General features: G+C 36.4%; 1 protein-coding gene across 1 annotated transcript in view; it reads right to left on the bottom strand.

The window, feature by feature from the left end:
• The window catches only part of Tbca (tubulin folding cofactor A), a 66,456-nt gene extending 49,946 nt beyond the window's left edge, over window positions 1-16,510 (bottom strand). The window contains exon 1 of the mRNA XM_027927735.2: window positions 16,363-16,510. Coding sequence (XP_027783536.1) covers window positions 16,363-16,415 — 53 coding nt within the window. The 5' untranslated portion in view covers window positions 16,416-16,510. The remainder of the gene's footprint in view (window positions 1-16,362) is intronic.
• Window positions 16,511-19,648: the final 3,138 nt, after the last annotated feature.

Below are 19,648 nucleotides of genomic sequence, written 5' to 3'. Positions count from 1 at the left end.
TTTATGTCGTGCTCAGGATCGAACTTAATGCCTCACATGTGTGAGGCAAGCGTTGTACCACTGAACCACAACTCCAGCCCAAGAAGTCAAGCTTTTGGTCAAACATAGTAATGGATTTGACAGTCCAGTGGCTGGGGTCCTTAAATAATTATATTCCTTGCACATGGTGATCTTCAAATCCATTCTCATGGCCACTACAACCCCTTCTGAAATTTTTCACATCTATAAATTTCCTAGTTTTGTCCTTCCCACTTCCCAGTGTTGTACCAGGTATCCTGGTATTGGCACTAAGGATATAACAGTGAACAAGAGAGGCATAGATATTGTCTCTGCCCTCAAAGAACCTACATTCTAGTGAAAATACAAGGAAGTAAGAGGCAATTAAATATTGTGTGGATCATCCAGATTGTCACTCACCTGCAACCCTCAGATGGCTCCCTATTACTTATAGAAGAAAGTCTATACTCAGTATGACATATAAAACTGAGTACTCATTTATCAACTTCCTAAGTCTTCAATATTCAGAAACCCTAAATTCCAGCCTCAAAAATTGCCTCCCATTATAACATACTGATTCACATCTCCATGCTTTTATTCTTTAAGAACTGGGGACTGAACCCAGGACCTCATGCATACAAAGTATGGAAGGTAAGCATGTTACCACAGAGCTATAACACCCAGCCCACATCTTCATGCTTTTACACATATGGTTCTATTTAGAATGACTTCTATTCAGCTTCAAGATTCCATTCAAATGTTATCTTTGATAAGTCTTCACTAATCCTAGAGTAGTAATTCTCAAGAGACAATTTTGGCAATGTCTGGAGATAGTCTTGGTTGTCACAAATGTGCAAGGTAAGGGTGCTTCTGGTATCTAGCATGTACTTACTACTAAATACCACATTGCAGCTGGGTGTAGTGGCATACACCTGAAATCCCAGTGGCTCAGGAGGCTGAGGCAGGAGGACTGCAAGTTCAAAGCCAGCCTCAGCAACTTTGTGAGGCCCTGTCTCAAAATAAAAAAAAAGGACTGGGGAGTGGCTCAGTAGTAAAGCACCCCTGGGTTCAATTCTTGTTTCCAAAATAAATAAATAAAAATAAAATAAATACTACATTGCAAAAAACTACTATCCCTGCCCCTGACAAAGAACTAGACCAAAATATCCAAAATGCCAAGATTCAAAAAACCTGCCTTAGGCAATCTGTCATAACCTGATCTGGGCTCATAAAGCATTGTGTCCTTAATTATAGGACTTTTGACTTTCTCTAACACCATGAGCTATTAGAAAACAGAATGTGTTATTCGTCTTTCAACATCCTATGACAACCCAATTTCATCCTTTTTGGAAATTTGTCAAGGTATAAAATGGTATAGCCAGGGCATTGGTGTCACTCAGTAGATGCTCTCATCCTGGCTGGACAACTTCCTAGCTGTGTATCTAGGCATATGACTTAAACATAACTTCTTTATCTGTAAAGTGGAAACCACTGCAACTGTATTATGAGGGTTAAATGATACATACATAAAGAGCTTAAATAATGAGTAGCACACAATGAAAGCTCAATAGGTTTCAAATAACATTGTTCCTCTACCTTTTTATGTTGCCAAAACAAGCAAAAGGAAAACAAAGGAGAGGCAGGAGGTGGTGAGAAGAGATTTTAGATGCAAAAAACGTTACTATTCAATAAATCAATTATTAAAGTGATTATCTTACCCTGTTCAGGATTTTTCTCATCACTCATTGGTTTCAAAGCAGTACTTGATAAATTAGAATTTATTTGTAATCCAAAATACTGTCTTTGCTACTAAAATAAGTTTAATTTTTGGTTGCAAATATAAGTATAGTTCAAATGAAGCATCACTAATTTCACAGTTTTATTCATAAAATAGGAAGACACTAGTTTGAATTCTCACAATGAGCACAAACCTGAACATCTGATATTAAGGAATACTTAACTAGGATATATCATGTGTTATGTGTTAAACAGCACTTATAAATGCTTTTAACTAAGAATTGGTGATGGTGTAACAATGTTACTTTGGATAAAAAATGAATAGCAAAGCTCTGGTGAATGGTGGTCAATATTTAGCATAGTACCTGACACTTAGATGGTCAATAACTAGCTGTTAAAATAAATCTAGTAAAGGAATCCTCAGACTTAAGAAAATTCATCACAGTCTAGACTGGTAGTAGTAGCAGTATCTGACAGAGAACAGTAATTCTCATCTCACATCTTTTCCCATCAAAATTGTTCAACTGTTTATTGGAAAATACTTTTCCCTTGGGAAGAAAGACAAAGATTCTCAAAAGTCATGGCAGCCACTTAAAACTTTTAGAAAGATGAGTTTTTGTATGTTTGTTCCTGGGGAAAGGATTAACTGTTGATGGCTTCAAGTTTATTGGTCACGTCTGTTCAAATGGCAGTAAAACTTCATATGAAAAGTGAATGAACCATTTTCATCCATTTGGTTCCCAACAGGGCCTTTCACCCTTTAGAAATATCTTCAACTTATCACTCAAGACGTGTTTCACTGTTCCAATTATTTCTGATTTATAAAACCCAACGCAAGCAGGACCATTAAATTAAAATGTTATACTAAAATAATATGAAAAAAGAAGTTACTTTAACTTTTTAGGAAGCATCTATTTTGGGATAAGGAAAGATGGATTGGTACAATACTATGTACTTGATCTTTAAAAAAAAAAACAAAAAACTTATCCTAGTAAAAAACAATGCCCCAGGATTACTTTTAAAGTTAATTACTACCATAAAATAAACTCAATTCCTATGCCTAAACCTGCTTTTTAGCTGTTAACTTGGTAGTAATAATAAAATGAACTGTACAAGGCAATCTCTCAAATAACAAAACATTTTGCTCATTTTTTCCCTAACTTTGAATAGGCATAATAAACAACTGAAGAGCATTCTGTGTATGTATACTTTTACTAGACCACTAAAAGTGTACTATTTGGGCACAGATGAACACAGATTAGGTACTAAACTTATTTTCACTTTACAGAATTATCAAAGCCCCAAAATTGTGGTAAAGTCTTAATTTATCCAAATTATATACATTGCAATATTATTCCAACCAACATATTCTTCAACATTTACTTACATCATGCATTCTGCTTCTTCAAGACAAAATTGTTTTAAAAATTAAGTCAAAACTGTATTAGTGTTATATTTGGAATTACTATGAAAACAAAGTATTCAACATAAAGCAACTTTAAAGAAATACTACAGAAGAAACATAACTGAACAAAAATTTATTCTAATTACAAAATAAATAACAAAAATAATTAATTAATAACAAAAATATCATTCTAACTTTCAGGGCAATGATGAGAAAGTTTACTTATGATATCTTAAAGGAAAGTATACTTTTATAACTCTCCTCATGAAAATATATACTCCTATGAGTATAAAGATTTAAAATCTTTAAATATTTGATTTACATCTGAAAAATAATCTGTACTTAAATTTTACAGATGATAGCACTGAAAATTTTTGAAAAAAATTCTGACCTTACTATGTAATTTAAAAAGCCAAATCTAACAAACCTAATTTTCACTACTTTTAACATACTCTTTGTGAAAATATATATTGTATTCCTCTCGTATCACTTTTAAAAAAAAATTTATCACAATAATCACCATATAGTATAAAATTATTTCTAATTATTTAAGTAGTTAAAAACTACATGGAATCTAAACATATACAGCAATTAGCATTCTTCAAAAGTATTCTGGAAAATGTAAGAGACCATAAGAATTAAATATAGTAGTGGCTATTAACAGTTCACTAATGTAACAAAAGCTTAGAAAAACGAATATAAAAGTGTTAGTCTTTCTTTAAAAGGCTAATGTCTATTAACAGCTTAAAACAGGGCACAGTAGGGGGTTAATATGTTGTTGTCTGAATCACTTTCATCAGTTTAAGTACCTATTAGTCCTTATTAGCAATGTGCTGGCAAGGTGCTATTGGTCTTTTAAAGTTTTGTCTGCTTCTTATTCTATTTGGCTAGAGAGATACTTTGGCAATAATGTTTGAAACATGAAGTTTAGATCTGTATATTTATTAGCTTTTAGAATTTTAAGTTTATACTTGTAAATGTTTTCTATTAAAACTATATTGAGAAGTAATTTAAATTGTTCAGCATACCTGTATGCCTAATTTGTTTTAATATGTGTGTTTGTTTTGAAACAGGGTCTCACTATATTGCCCAGACGGTCTTGAACTTCTGGCTCAAGTGATCCTCCTCTGCCTCAGGTTCCCTAGTGGCTGCAATTACAGGTGCAACACCATACCTGGCTTATCTTGTAATTTTAATAATATGTAAAGTACTCCCCAAAATTTCCCTAAAAGGGAGAAATCAAGATTAATTTCCTCAGAAGCTAAAGCAACTCACATGTAAATCCTCCTAAATAATATTACTAATGCAAAACTCTTTATTAAACTGACTTAGTTTCAAGAAAAACCAATGGTTAATCTTGGATATCAAAAGCTTACTATTTAAAAACTGAAATTCAAATGATCAAACGGCGCAGCAGGGGAGGGGGGGACCTACCTCGGGGTCAAAGTTTACTGCACTTAGTTTCAAGAACCAAACTTGGAATAAAATCTAAGACTTAAAAGAAAATAACAATTTATAACAGAAAAGTCATCCTGAAGAATCCATATCTGTAGACACAGTATGATTAGTAAGGTAGAAAGTTTCCCAATTCTGGCTTCACTAATAACTAGCTGCGTAATTGTAAGAAAAATAATTACCTACCTCTTTTGTTTGTTTATAGGGTAGAGAGGAACAGAGAATATGAAATTACATAAGAATCTCTAAAGGGTACCTCATCGGCTCCACAACTTAGCTTCAAAAAGAAAAGATTCAGAAGTGAATTCAGTTTAAGCAGTTTAGATATCTACAGGCCTAAACTGTTCTTCTAAACTGTTCTTGTAATTTTTAATTATATAGAAAGTACTTTCCTTTAAAAACTAAACATACTTGGGTATTTCTTATGTTGTTTTATAGTTTAATTCTTTCCACTTATTAAACTGCATGTTAACAAAATTCTTTATTATTAGAATTATAAAAATAACTCTTTGAAGGGCCATTTGTCAATATCTCTCACATATATACACATATACCCTTGAGCTAGAAATTACACTTTTATGAATTTATTCTACAGATAAACCTGCATGTTAATAAAACTACACACATATAAGGACATTCACTGCAGCATTTTTCAAAGCAGCAAAATACTGGAAATAGAAAATGGCTTTTTTAAAAAATGTGGTATATCCATATAAAATACTTGGTAGCCATTCAAAGGAATGAGGCTATGTTGTTGTATGTTCTAAATGCTAAATGCAAAAAAAAAAAAAAAAAAAAAAAAGGATGTGCAAAACAATGTCTACAGAGCAACTACCACATGCTCTAAAAGATATAAATGTAAATACTTGTGCATGCACAAAATATCTGTGGAAGGACTCACACACCAAAGAGAAAAAAAAAACGAATAATGATGTTGGCTCCAGAAAGGGAAAGCTGGGAGGAGAGTGGACAGAGTCATAAGACTCACGTTTCACCATGTATCTTTTTACACCTTTTGAATTGTGCCATATGTACATATTATCTATTCAAAATATTGTTCAAAAGTATTTCAAAATATGCTAAATTAAAGAGACATGAAGAATAAGACACCATTTCTGTCCTCAAGGAACTTCAAATGTCAGAGAGAATAAATTAATTCATTTTACAAATTATACCAATGTCTTTTTTGTGCCAGGCCTCTGGTGATGTGTCCTTGAGCTCATGGAGCTTATATCCTAGTGGACACTAACGTATAATCTGATGTTGGCTTGAAGAGTCTAGTTCAAGTAAAGCAATAATTAGAAGGCAGACCTCTCACAACCTCAATTTTTATAACCAGAAGTTAAAACAGTCCAGGTTCCCCCAAATAAGCAGCACAGAAAATGGAGTAGTGATAGATGTAAGCAGAAGCTATCAGAAGAAGGAATAATAAGAGGCACATTAATGGCTGACAATATCTCATTGAACTAAGAGATAGAAAAAATTTTAAAGTAAATAAGATACCAAGTTATTATATAATATAGTTCAAGCATTCTCCAATTAAGGACTCAGTTATACTACAAAGATCTTTACTATAATGAGATTTTCAGGGATTTCAGTAGGCATTTTTTCCATAGGAAAATTGTTATACCTCTCATTAAGCTTCATAAACTGTCCCTCAAGAGCCTATTTAATCCGATTTAATATACTTCCTAATAAGCTATTGAACCACTGTTTTCAGAATATTGTAACTATCTAAAATAACTATGCTTCTAATAAGGAAAAAAAAATGCTGAATTTGAACTTTGATGCAAAGAACGACTCCTAATTACTGTAGTCCTTGCATTAAGTGGTGACTCTTCTAACTCCTAGAAGGCAAGGTGATTGGAAGAGAAGCAAGGATAGTGTTTGTGAGAATAAAAGGTTGGGATTCCAAAGCAAGACAGGTTTGCCTGCCCTTTCCTCCTCTTCTCTTTTTTCATTTCCCCTAATTGGAGAACAGCACTGAACTGGGTATAAGAATTAGGAGGTGAGGGGGAGGACTGAGGAAAGATAACATTTATATATTTTCCCTACTTCTGATAAAGAGGATCAGATCTCAACAGGACACTGAATCAGAGGGAAACTCAAGGATCAAAGCTAAGCCTAAAGCACAGCAGAATTTAATTTTTTTAAAGAAAGAGAAAGACAGAGTCTAGGGTTGTAGCTCAGTGATAGAGTGCTTGCCCCTAGTTAAGTGTGAAGCACTGGGTTCAATCCTTAGCACCACATATAAATAAAATTACAAATAAAATAAAGGTAGCATGTCCATCTACAACTAAAAAAAAATATTAAACAGAGAGAGAGAGAGAGAGAGAGAGAGACAGACACACACACACACACACACACACACACACACACAGGAGGAAAGGAAGTAAACCCCCAGTAAGATCAGTCAAGGAAATTACTCCTTGTATCACACACAGGTCTATATAAATTAGGGATTATAGTAATTATATCAATTAATACTCTACTACAAGTAACTGTTTCAATTCAAGGAATTTAATCACTTTGGAGGTTTTTTTTTTTTTTTAATTGTGATTGTTGTTTTTCTTTTGTTTTCTGTCTTATACAACTAAAATCTAGGGAAAACCTGACTTCAGTGTTGGCTGATCCATCAGTTCAAGAATATCATCAAGAAGTTTCTTTTTAATCTCTTCATTCTGTGATCTATAATACAAAATACCAGATGTCCTTGTGCTAAAACAATTCTACCAGCCACAATCTGTTAAATGGAGAAAGTACTTCTGTCCCAGAATTGTAAGAAAAGGTTTAGAAATTCACCCTATTTAAGTCGACTTAAATCACATGGCCATCCAGTGTCAATTTCTATGACCAGAGAAATGGAGTATAGCTTTTAAAGTCAGAGGCCCACTCCTAAAGCCAAGAGTGAGGGAATTTCCTTCAAAGAATACAGACTATATATGTTGGGAAGAACAGTAGATACTAGAATGAAAATACAAATAGATATCAAAAGAAAAAAATATTGAAGAGGCAGCCAAAGAGTTCACTTAGAAGATATATATGCAATGAAGACAGAGTCATCACAAAATATTAAATACAACTGCTCATTTAAAAGATAAAAAATTAGTTGGGTATGGAGCATATGCCTGTAGGGCCAGATATTTGGAAGGCCGAAACAGGAGGATCATTTGAGCTCAGAAGTTTGAAACCAACCTTTCTCAAAAAAAAAAAAAAAAAAAAAAAAAAAAAGAGAGAGAAAGAAAGAAAGAAAATTACTAGAACAGAATATTGTTTTTACAAACAAATAAAAGCCAAAGTTAGCTCTTGGGATCACTTCATTTTAACCCACTACTTGAAATGCTGGAATGGTTTAAAAAAAAAAAAAAAAACATGAAATTATCTTTTCTTCTTTTTGCAGTACTGGGGATTTAAAGGGGGAGGGGGGCATTTTACCACTGAGCCACACCCATAGTCCTTTATATTTTTTTTATTTTGAGACAGGGTCTTACTATGTTGCCCAGGCTGGCTCAAATTTGCCATTCCCTTACCTCAGTCTCCCCAGTAGCTGGATTAAAAGCGTGCACCACTATACCCAGCTAAATATCAATTTTGAGACCTATGCATTTCCTAATTCTAACTGTATAGCTAAAAAAAGATATAAATAAATGACAATTAACAACTTGTTCTTGATTGTGGTAGTGGTACTGGAGACAAGTAAAGATTAAAGGTATATATGGCTGACAGATTTTAAACCTATAGTAGTGACAATTACAAAACCATATGGTATTAGGTTTAAAAAAATTATAACATTATCAATAAAGAATTCAATCTTGCTCTAGAAACGCTATGACAAACTTATGAAATTAAGGTATCATAAATCAGAATTAACAATAAGGAAAAGAACCATTTAAAAAGTGATATTGTTGACCTTCTTTGGCCTCAGATCCTAACCAACCCAGTGCCAGGAGAGTTTTCAGGACCCAGCATCTAGAGCTCCATCTAGAGGTCTCCCTCATCCCTGCCTTCCCACCCACCATATCTTGACTGAATGCATAATCCTGGAAATGGGTAGGGTTGTCTTTTCCAAAGACTGCCCTTTCTACCAAGTAAAACTCCCTGGTTGTCTAAGGTATATACACCATTCTACACAGGAGAGAAGGATATGACTAAGATAGGGCTAGAGTTGCACATCTTTTTCCTTTTGTTCTTTATCTTTAGGGATGCTTGTTTAAAAAGACAATCAAAATAATTTTCCAAAGATGGAAATTAAGCAAAAACAGTATTAGAGTAAAATTAAGAAGTATATCAAACATTATAAAAGATGTAGATAATAAAAGAAACTCTGATGCATGTAGTTGAGAATGTAAAAATGAAATAACCCCTTTGGAAAATAGTTTGGTACTGTTATGGACTGAATGTTTGTGTGTCCTCCCACCACCAATTCACAGTATCAGGATGTGGGGTCTTTGGTAAGGTGTAAGGTCATGAAGACAGTGCTCTTGTGAATGAAACTAGTGCCTTTATGAAAGAGATCCTAGAGAACTCTCTAGACCTCTTTCTACCATGTGAGGATAAAAGAAGACAGCAATCTGCAACCTGAACAGGTCTGCATCAGAACCCAACATTTTGGCACCCTGATCTCAAGACTTCCAGGCCCCAGAATCATGAGAAATAAATTTATTTTGTTTTAATTCACAATGGCACTTTGTTAGAGCAATCCAAACTGATTCAAACAGCATTACCTTATTAAGTGAACAACATGGTTTGGATATTAAATGTCCACCAAAGACTACTTATGTGTTGAAGGCTTAGTCCCTAGAAGATTGCACTATTGGGAGGTGGTAGAAATTTCAGATGGGGCCTAGATGAAGGAGTGGGTCACTGAGGTTGTACCCTTGCATTCATCTCACCATCCCTCCCTCCATCTCACCACCCCTCCCTCCCAGCAATGAGGTCAGCAGCTTTGCGTTGCCATGTGCTACTCACCATGATGTTCTTTCTACCTCACCACAGGCCCAAATTCAATAATCAAGTGACTATGAACTGAAAACCATGAGTCAAAATAAATCTTTCCTCCTCTAAGTTGATTTTTTCCAGAAATTTCATGACAGTGAAGGAAAGCTGACTAACACAATGAAACATTCCATAGTTTATGACCCAACAATTACATTTCTAGGTATACATTCAAGAAAAACTTGCATATCATTACCAAAGACATGAATAAAATTGAATACAGAAACACAGTTAATAACTAGAACAATCCAAATGCTCTTCAACAAATGAATGGATAAATTGTAGCATTATCACACAACAGAATATTATACAATAGTCAAAACACATATATTGTATCTACATGCAAAAATATGCCTGAATTTTACCAACATAACATTGAGTGAAAAATAATAAATCCCAAAAGATGCCCTTCTTATGTAGTAAAAAAGTAACTAAAACTAATAACATACATTTTAATAGTAAAGAAATGGTAGTATTTACTATTAAAAACCAAAAAGCAAGATAATAGTAAATATAAGATTAAAGCAGTAGTTACCTTAGATGGAGGAAGTAGCACAAAATTAGGAAAGCATTAGGTAAGCTATTATCATTATTTTAGATTTTAAGATAGGTGATGGGGTTCCTATTATTAGTATATTACTTAAAAGTAGCTCAGTGGTTGAGCACTTGCCCAGCATACACAAAGCCTTGGGTTCCATCCTCAGCACCATTTAAATAAAAATATGTAAAAAACCCAGTCAAATAACAAACAAAAGAAGGCTTTTCATGAACCAATAAATCTTTGTTCACCTGTTTTAAAAACAGTTTTTTAAAAAGTTTTTAGTGGGCTGGAGTTGTGGCTCAGTGGTAGAGTACTTGCCTAACACATGTGAGGCACTAGATTCAACACCACATAAATAAACAAAATAAAGGTATTGTGTCCATGTACAACTAAAAAAAAAAAAGTTTGCAGTGCTATTCTTCCTAATTATAGAAGGAAAAAACCTGACTTACAGAAAAGTTCAGAGTAATTTGGTCAAACAAGTATATATTTGGGGAAATTTTTTCCCATAAATGTGCCTTAAGAATTAATTTTAGCACTTTTAGGGATAAGTCTCAGCTAATGGGAAAATGTATATGTGAAATATTTTACTTACCAATAACAAAGTATTAGAGTGATTTTTTATCTTCTGTTAGAACCAAAAAATTCAAAATTCTCTGCTTCCATGTTTCATATTACCCAAGAGTCATTGCTAGTCATTCTAGTTTAAATTCTACATTCTAAACAAGAAAACATATTGCTTGGTCGTGGATCTTGATTCTACGCTCAGTCATGAGAGCTTTAGTTTTCTCCCTTTCCAGCTAGAAGAGACATCTGATTGCCTCTTGGTATAGCTCTTGAGAGTCAATGCTTGCCAAGTAATTGGTACAATGTAGTAAAGAGCTGATCATCTGCTACTCACTGTGATACTACCTCTGACCACCACTTTGGAACTGGATACATTACAGAAATTTCAAAAAGAGCAAGCTAAGAAGTTGGTCATTCTGGCTGAATGTACTCTAATTCAAAATAAAGGGGTATGAGTACAAGAAAAGATATAATTAGAAAAGCTTTGGGAAATAAATTATAAAGCAATGTCCTTAACTTTTTCTTATATTGTTTACCATATTTCCACCCACCTTTTTTTTTTTTTGGTAGTGGGGCTTGAACCCAGGAGTGCTCTACCTCTCAGCTAAATCCCCAGTCCTTGCTATCTATCTATCTATCTATTTAGAGACTGGGTCTCACTAAGTTGCTGAGATTAGCCTATAACTTGTGAATCTCTTGCCTCAGTCTCTTGAATTCTGAGGTTACAGGTCTGCACCACTGCGCCCTATCCATCACTACTTTAAATACAGGAAGTAAATAAACAGCTAAAGCTAAGGGGAAATAAATTTAGGTTTACCTAGTATAGGTGTCATTTACATTTTTCACTTTATATGTCAGTATAATACATACTGAACTAATATTGGAGATATTATATATCTTTTATGTTGATTTTAATTCCTCCTACAGTGTAGTGTGTATGTACGTGCGTGTATGTTTGTGTGTATAAGCCATACCCAGTTCTATACCAGAAGTGTAGGTATAAACAAACTTGGGAAGATGCCACAGTTTGGGAACAGGGCTTGCTTTATTAAAAAAAAAAAAAAAAAAAAAATCAATACAATTTCCCCACAGGTTCATGATGTAAAATTCTATAATCAAGGCTTGTAGATTTGTAATTATGGTATGTCAGCTACATTTAAACAAGAGTGTTAAAAGATTGTTAAAGTTAAACTAACACAATTGCAGTGTGAATTGTCCTAGTCTCACTCTAATCTACTGGTGTCACTTTCATTTAATCAGAGGAAAACTATGGGCCAATGTCAGTGCTATTTCCAATGCCCTAACATTCTTTGTTCACATTGGATTTTAAACCATTACCAATATAAAATAGCTATAAAAAGATATATATAAGAAAGTATTTTTAATCAATTCATCCTGTAGTGGGCTAGTACAGCAGGCTTTATTCAGAGTAAGTTAGCTTTTATAAAAAGTTATTAAGCAACCATTTATGTTAAATGGATGAAAGCAGTTTTTTTTTCCCCCTTGCAGAAGAATTTCTTGAATTTACCACAAGCTAATAACAAACTAAACTTCTTTCACAAACACAAATCCTACTTGGAAACCTATGGTGAACATAAGTCATTTAGCTATAATACCACATCAACATTTAGAAAACATCAATTCTTTTTTGGCTTAAAACAGATAGGAAACGTCAATTCCTTATTTTCTTCCACCTCAGTGACATTACTTTCTAAATCATTACTACAGAAAAGGCTATTCTGGTGATAATTCATATTTATACCATACATTTAAGGTTTTTCAGTTTTTGATTTGGTGATTGATACCAGGGATTGAACCCAGGGGTGCTTACCAGCTGAGCCACATCCTCAGCCCCCTTTTAAATTTTGAGACAGGTCTCGCTAAGTTACTGAGGCTGCCTTGAACTTTTGATCCTCCTGCCTCAGTCTCCCAAGTTGCTCGGATTATAGACATGTGCACCCAGCTACATTTAAATTTTAAGTATGGCCCAATGCACAACTCACAGTTGTACTACCAACAAATAGCCTCCATACAAATCAAAGCACCCAAAAAACAGAACCATGCGAGCTAGTTACAAAAGAAGCAGACAATCATCCTGGTTTGCCTGGGACTTTTCCAACTTTAGAACTTAATGTTTCACATTTTGGGAAAACTCCCTCAGTTCCAAGAAAATTAGGACAACTGATGTCACCTAGATATTATTAAAAACAAACAATCAAGTTTCAGATTTTAGAGTTTTTTCAGATTTTTGGAATATTTCCACAGACTTTACAAGTTGAGCTTTCCCAACCCAGAAACCAAAAAATGCTCCAAAATCCAACACTTTTTGAGTGTCATGTTGGCACTCAAAATGTTTTGGATTTCAGAGAATTTCAAAATTTTCAATTAGAGATGCTCAATTTGTACCCATGAGTTATATGTTAACAAAAGTTACTGCTCAAAGAAACTTTGTATAATTCCCCATTGGGACTATAGTGCACATATCTCTGATTTTACAGTCAGAATTAGCCCTCAAAAAAAGAATCCTGCTGCTGGGAGAATACTTAAGGAGCTCTGTGGGCCAGACGCTCAGCATCAGGCCAGTCTCACTGCTGTTCAACTCTCCTCTCATAAGTCACTCATAAGAAAATGAGACTTTTTCCTTATTACTAGTGACCTAATCTCTGTCTTGAAACCCATTTCCAGAGATCAGATCCTTTGCCTTTTTACTGTAAAAGGTAACAAAATTTCTCGAGGACCAGGGCACTGTGAAGCTTCAACCAATTTTTCTAACTTCTACCTAAAATACTATTTCTACTTTCCTTTCTAACATGGACTCTATTACTCATCCTTCTATCTCCTTGATGGCAAACACCACCACTGCCGACGCCACCACCACTATCTTATTCATTCATTCACTCATTCATTCATTGGGTTATCTCCTCACACTCAACCCACCTGTCCTGTTCTAACAGACTGGGTTAGACACTAAACTCTAAGAACCAATTCTTTCTCCTATGACCTACTCAACTGAACTCTAGCACAAATACTTGATTTTTTCCCACTTTCTTTCTCTTTTTGGCAGTCCTAGGGATTGAACCTAACCCTCACACATGCAAGGTAAGCACTCCAACATTGAACTACATTCCCAGCCCTCTAAATTTTAAATTCCAGTGGCTCTCAACTTCTGGAGATAAAACTAAAGGAGCTAGGGGATATAATTGATGACTTCAAATTTCTTCTAACAAATAAAAGTTGTAACTTCTGAAGAGAAATGAGACCACAGTAAAGGAATAGTTGAGCAAAAAAAAGGTTATTGAGAACAAAAGCTAGTTTTTAGAACATTGCTTTAAAAACTAAAGAAGAGCAGAATCACTTTGATCAAGAACATGTCTGAATTGTGAAACTAATGTCAAAAAGTCTTTGAAACTAGATTTGGAGGAAGGGAGGGAAAGCATACTTTCAAAACACCTTTTATTATGGAAAATATTAAGTATATGTACTGAAGAATATAAAGAAGTCCCAAGAATTATTAGTAAATTGTCAAATCTGCCTCATCTATTTTTTTTTCTCTAGTGATATAAAATGTAGGTTTTTAAAAACAGGATGCTAAGGCAGAAGATGGAAAAAGCCATAGTAAAATAATTTTCAGGAGAAAAATAAGAGTAATAATATTTATGGATTCAAATTGTTCTGATCTAACCATCTAAGTGGCAAAATGAGTAACATAGAACTAAAACAGAAATTTTATGTTTAGAAAAAAAATTCATCACATTTTATAATACATAAGGGACTACACCAAAATGTCAACAGAAAAACCATGAAATAAATGTATGATAGACATTTCCATTAATTTATAAGCAATTTGAGATTATGGCAAATTATGAAAGGGTTTCACAAAAAATGATAAATTTATTGAAGTACAATGTATGCCAAAAGTAAAGTTTGATAATGTTCTATTATTGAAAATAAACTGAAAAGAAAACTGTTTCCAAATAGTTTATATAAGTGCTTGAGAATTCACCATTATCTAAATGTGTTTTCTTTAGAAAATATATATATAAACTACTTGAACTGAATACTTTTATAGATAAATCCTTAGGATGAGAAATGTCAAGGTCATATAGGAAATTAATGGGAAACCACCATTACAAGCCATTTCTCATGATTTCCAATCCAAAGAATTCTCCAATTACCCTGGTACTTCTGCCAGATATACTAAAAGGACATAACCAAAGTAAGTCTAAAGAGCAGAACTCTGGGTGAGGTGATGGTGTGAAGTACTTATATTTTCATATATACATCTCAAATTTCCTCCTATTATCACAAATTTTAATACTCTTCATTAAGGCATAATAGCTTAAAGTAGAAAGCTGTAGATAAGAAATCTTGTTTCATTTCTTTGCTTTACTACTAACTTGCAGTGTGACTTTGGACAAGTTTGGTTTCTTTTTTCAAACTTCATTAAACCTCAGTTTCTCATCTTTAAGATAGGAATAGAGTATATTCATTAACATTTACTAGCCACTGGCTATTTGTCACACACTGAATTAAACAGTATAGCAGACATTTCTTGCAAGCACTCCATGACATGGGTACCTATTTTACAAACGAGGTAAGAGAAGCATAGTGCAAAGTGATATATTCCAGAGCACACAATAAAGGGCAGAATCAAAATCTGAACCCAAGCGGTCTCCTTTCCGAAAAGGGAAAGCATTTAAACCGTTCACACTATCACCTTATTGTCTTAGTAATAAGGAAAGTTTCCAGGTGTGTGATGATATGCTAAAACTGAGAGACAATATCTTAGAAAGTGAACTTATTCTCTTCTGCCTTGTCTTAATCTGATGGAAATATCAATAAACAGAGGAAAGGTGGGGGCAACAGGAAGAAACCAGATGGCTATCAGACAAATAACCTACTCCAACAGAGGCTGTTTATCTTTTCTCTTGGAATAATCAGTTTGATCTTCTTGAAACTGAACAATAAAAGTTTAATGCGCACTGAAGTGTCTACCAGCAGTAGAGATTAGAATAAATTACAAGACTGCCCTACCCATGACAGTGACTTAACCTGCATCCCACAAGCTCCAGGGTAACCTCTGGGAGAGCGGAAAGGAGACAGGTAGGCCATATAAGTTTGCAGGGTATGCTGGCCATTCATTCCCCAGTTCTCAAAGTCTGCGAGTCTCGCCAGCCATGTTAGGAAGGCTCCGCCACGGCCTCTTTATAATGATGCCCTGGCTTTCGGCGTGCCTATAAACTTCAGAATCTGCTTTCGAGTCCACGTGAGGACCAGAAATAGACAGGGTCCGCTTTCCCACTAGCAGGGAGCTGCTGGGCGCCGGCGCACAGAGGTTGCGGACCAAGGCCCAGCCCGCCCTCCCGCTCCAGGCCGCGGCCCTCCACCCAGACCCGGCGCCGAGGGGCGGGGCCGCGGCGGACCCCCGCCGCCACCCGGACGGCTTTGCCGAGGAGCTGCAAGGAAAGGGGAGTGCCGCGATCCGCGGGCTCCAGCTTCGGCGCGCCCCGCTCAGTCCCCGTCGGTCCCCGCCCGCCCGCCGCCGAGCCCAGCTGAGGCCTGGAGCCCGGCGCTGGTCTCGGGCCTGCGCTGGGCCCGGCCTCTCGAGCCGCCCTGAGGCGAGTAAGAGGAGGCGCAGGCGGCTGCGCCGCTCGCGGCTCCTTACCGCTTCACTACGCCGGTCTTGATCTTGATCTGCCTCACGCGAGGATCGGCCATGGTCCCTTGAGCGCTGTAGGAAGGAGGGGCGGAGATCCTGAGTAACAGTGGAGGGCGATGGCGCGGGGGAGGCGGTTTTGTTGCCGTAGGCCCGCACGCATGCGCAGGCCGGCGCGGCCCGGAGGCCTGGCAGTCGCGTAGCCCCGCCACACCTGTGGGGCTTGCGCCCAAACCTCTAGCACCTGGTTGGCGTCGCGCTGCGCGCACTGTCCCTGCCGCCACCCTTTACCTCCTCATGGAACCCGCACTCTCCTCTCTCGGACAGCCTTCCTTTTAGCGCTTGGACAGACCTCTGAGTTTAGACAAAAGTTACACTTTTTCGTGTCTCACAGCCTGGCCTTTGTGAGAAACTTTGGTCTGTCCCCCAGAGAAATTGGTTTGTCCCGGGATGTTGCTTTGCACGGTTATCTGCTTAATAGAGAAACCTAAAAACTATTAAGGATACTTTCGATTTCATTCTCTGATGTCAAATGGGGCCAAGTGCTGTATGTTTAATGAAATAAACACCATCATGCACTCAATAATGTGTGTTTGTGTGTGTCTTACCTTTTACTTAACATCTCTGCTTGTAGAAATTTCTGTAGATAATGTGACTTGCCAAGTAAATGACTGTAGAATTTCTTCAAATAATCACCACTTCTACTTTTTTTTTTTTTTTTTTTAATGAGCTCCGGACAATGGTGAGAGAGCCTGAAAAACTTAAGTCTTTTCATTTATAGTTCAAATATACACTATATTGCCACCTTTCGAGTTGTCACTTAAATACAGACAACATTCCAGGAGTCTTACATTGAGTCTGCATGCCATAGCTTTCTAAAAGAGAACGTGATTCACGTTCTACTATATCTTAACGCGTGCGGCATACAAAAGCTTGAGCTTTGTGGTCAGACAAACCGACCTACATTAGGGGTTCCACACTTCAGTGGCTGTATGACACTGGCACTTATGCTGTTAACCTTTTTGCTGACCCACTTCCTCATATGCAGAATGAAAATAGTAATGCCCACTTTACAGAGTATGTATGTTGGTTAAAGCATTTAGGTCAGTATATGAGGCATAGTAGATGCTCCACAACTTTTGATTGTTTTATATTTTCAAAAATATGTCTGTGGCATAAAATGAGATACACATTTGATCTCTTACCCTAAAAGTACAAACTGCACTATCTTAACCTATAGACTCAAGCATACATTATAGAACACAGAGACACAGATAAATTTGAGGCAAACATCTGTTCTCCACTTCCTGCTGGAGTTCCCCAACGAATGCAGGGTAGAGCTTCCTTTGTTTTTTCTGGGTACCATCCCTCAAAGGTATCCACATAACTGTCATTACCCTTTCCAACACTTAATTCACTCATTCTCACTTTCACACCAGGCTATGGAAAGCCCTTCTATCCTGCCAGTATAAGACTGTTTATTTAAATCCAGGATTGCCGCAGTCTGGCTGGGTACAATTGAGGAGCCACTTGTCAAAAGAAACAGAACTTTATTTTTAGAACCACACACGCCAAACAAAACTGCTCCTCAGGAAAAACCCTCAGAGCCCAATTGCCACCACCCACAAGCCTCTCTCACCACCACAAGCCTCTCCACCTCCCACAATCCTCCTGCTCTTGAGGCCGATTGGCTGGGTCGTGTGGGAGGAGCCAAAAAAGTCCCCCAATGAGCAGCTCTGTGGTCTGAAAGGGCAGGGAAACAGCCCAATGAGCATCACTGCAGAGGAGCCAATCAGCTAGATGTTGCTGTTGCCGCTGTGAGCCAATCATCAGCCGGCAGCTGGAAGTTTGCTGGGGCCCCTTCGGCTGTGGCTCTCAACACAGGATCAAAACCCCAGAATTACCCAATGATTATTTTTATTTTTGGTATGTTTGTTTTAAAAACAATTGTTTAGATTCTTTGTGAGGAATGTGTTCACCCTCCTAATTACATTATAAGTAAGTTTAGAGGCAAGAATCTTGTCTTCTATAAATCTTCCTCCTCTAACTTCCATATGTGTTCTGCACTGAGCAGGTGCTAAATTCAATAAATATTGTTATCCGGCTGGCTAGGACACTGAAATACTATTCCAAGTGACATAGCAGAGCTGTGAAATATTGTGTGGGGGATAGTAGAAGGGACATATCAGCAAACTCACCAAAACAAAATGCTACAATGAAACAGTAGCAGCTGCAAAGCTCACAACAAAAAAAATGGTACAGCTAGGGCTTTTGCTACTGTGAAGATCTTTTCTCCCATCAAGCACTGAAAATCATGTAACTGGGGGATGAGGTTGTGGCTCAGCCGTAGAGCACTCGCCTAGTATGAGTGAGGCGCTGGGTTCCATCCTCAGCACCATATAAAAATAAAAACAAATAAAAATAAAGGTATTGTGTCCAACTACAACTAATAAAATATTCTAAAAAGTCATGTAACTCATCATGTTTTCCTTTTTTACTTGTTTCAAGCAATTCAGAACTCAGTTTTATGCTGTTTTGCAGGCGTTTCTTAGACAAATACCGACTTTTTCCCAAACCTGTACTCTACATCCATCCTTTTACCCCTTCTCTGTTTGAATTAGTTTGTATCTGTGCCTTTACTGTAAACAGTAACCAATAAAAGTTACAGATTTCTGTTGTTACTGCTGCTGCTGTGTGTGTTGCCCAGGGCTAGACCTTTGAGGACAGAGTGTGTAAATTATTTGTGTCTGTGTGTTCTATAATGTATGCTTGAGGCAATAGGTTAAGATTGTGGAGTCTGGCTCTTACCTTTTAGGGTAGAAGATCAGATGGACTTATTCTGGTCAGGAGTTTAACAGTATTAATTGAGAACATGAAGTCTGATGCCAGAGATTAACTTACTTAACCTCTCAATGTTCCAATTTCTTCATCTATAAAAATGTAGATGATAATAATAATATTAACCACCCTATAAGGTTGTTACAAAACTTAAATGAGTTAATATATATAAAGTACTTAGAACAGTGCTGGTACTTACCAAGCCCCATATAAAGTGTTTGTTCAATGACACATCTGGGAAAGAGTTACTCAATAAGAAACCATGAACACAGTAGGATAGAAATATAGAAATGTACATATTGTCATTAATGAGATCATGCTGAATTCCTCTTTGATAATTTCATATAAAAGTACCATGTTTCACTTATTCACCACAGTATCCCCACAGGCCTAGCATATAGTTGGTAGTCAAATATTTCTTGAAAAAATAAACTACTTTAACAGCCCCCCCGCCCCC

Source organism: Marmota flaviventris, chromosome 5 (assembly GCF_047511675.1).
Source record: "Marmota flaviventris isolate mMarFla1 chromosome 5, mMarFla1.hap1, whole genome shotgun sequence".
NCBI lineage: Eukaryota > Metazoa > Chordata > Mammalia > Rodentia > Sciuridae > Marmota > Marmota flaviventris.
Note: the sequence above shows the minus strand (reverse complement) of the source record. Positions and strands in the feature narration are given on the sequence as shown.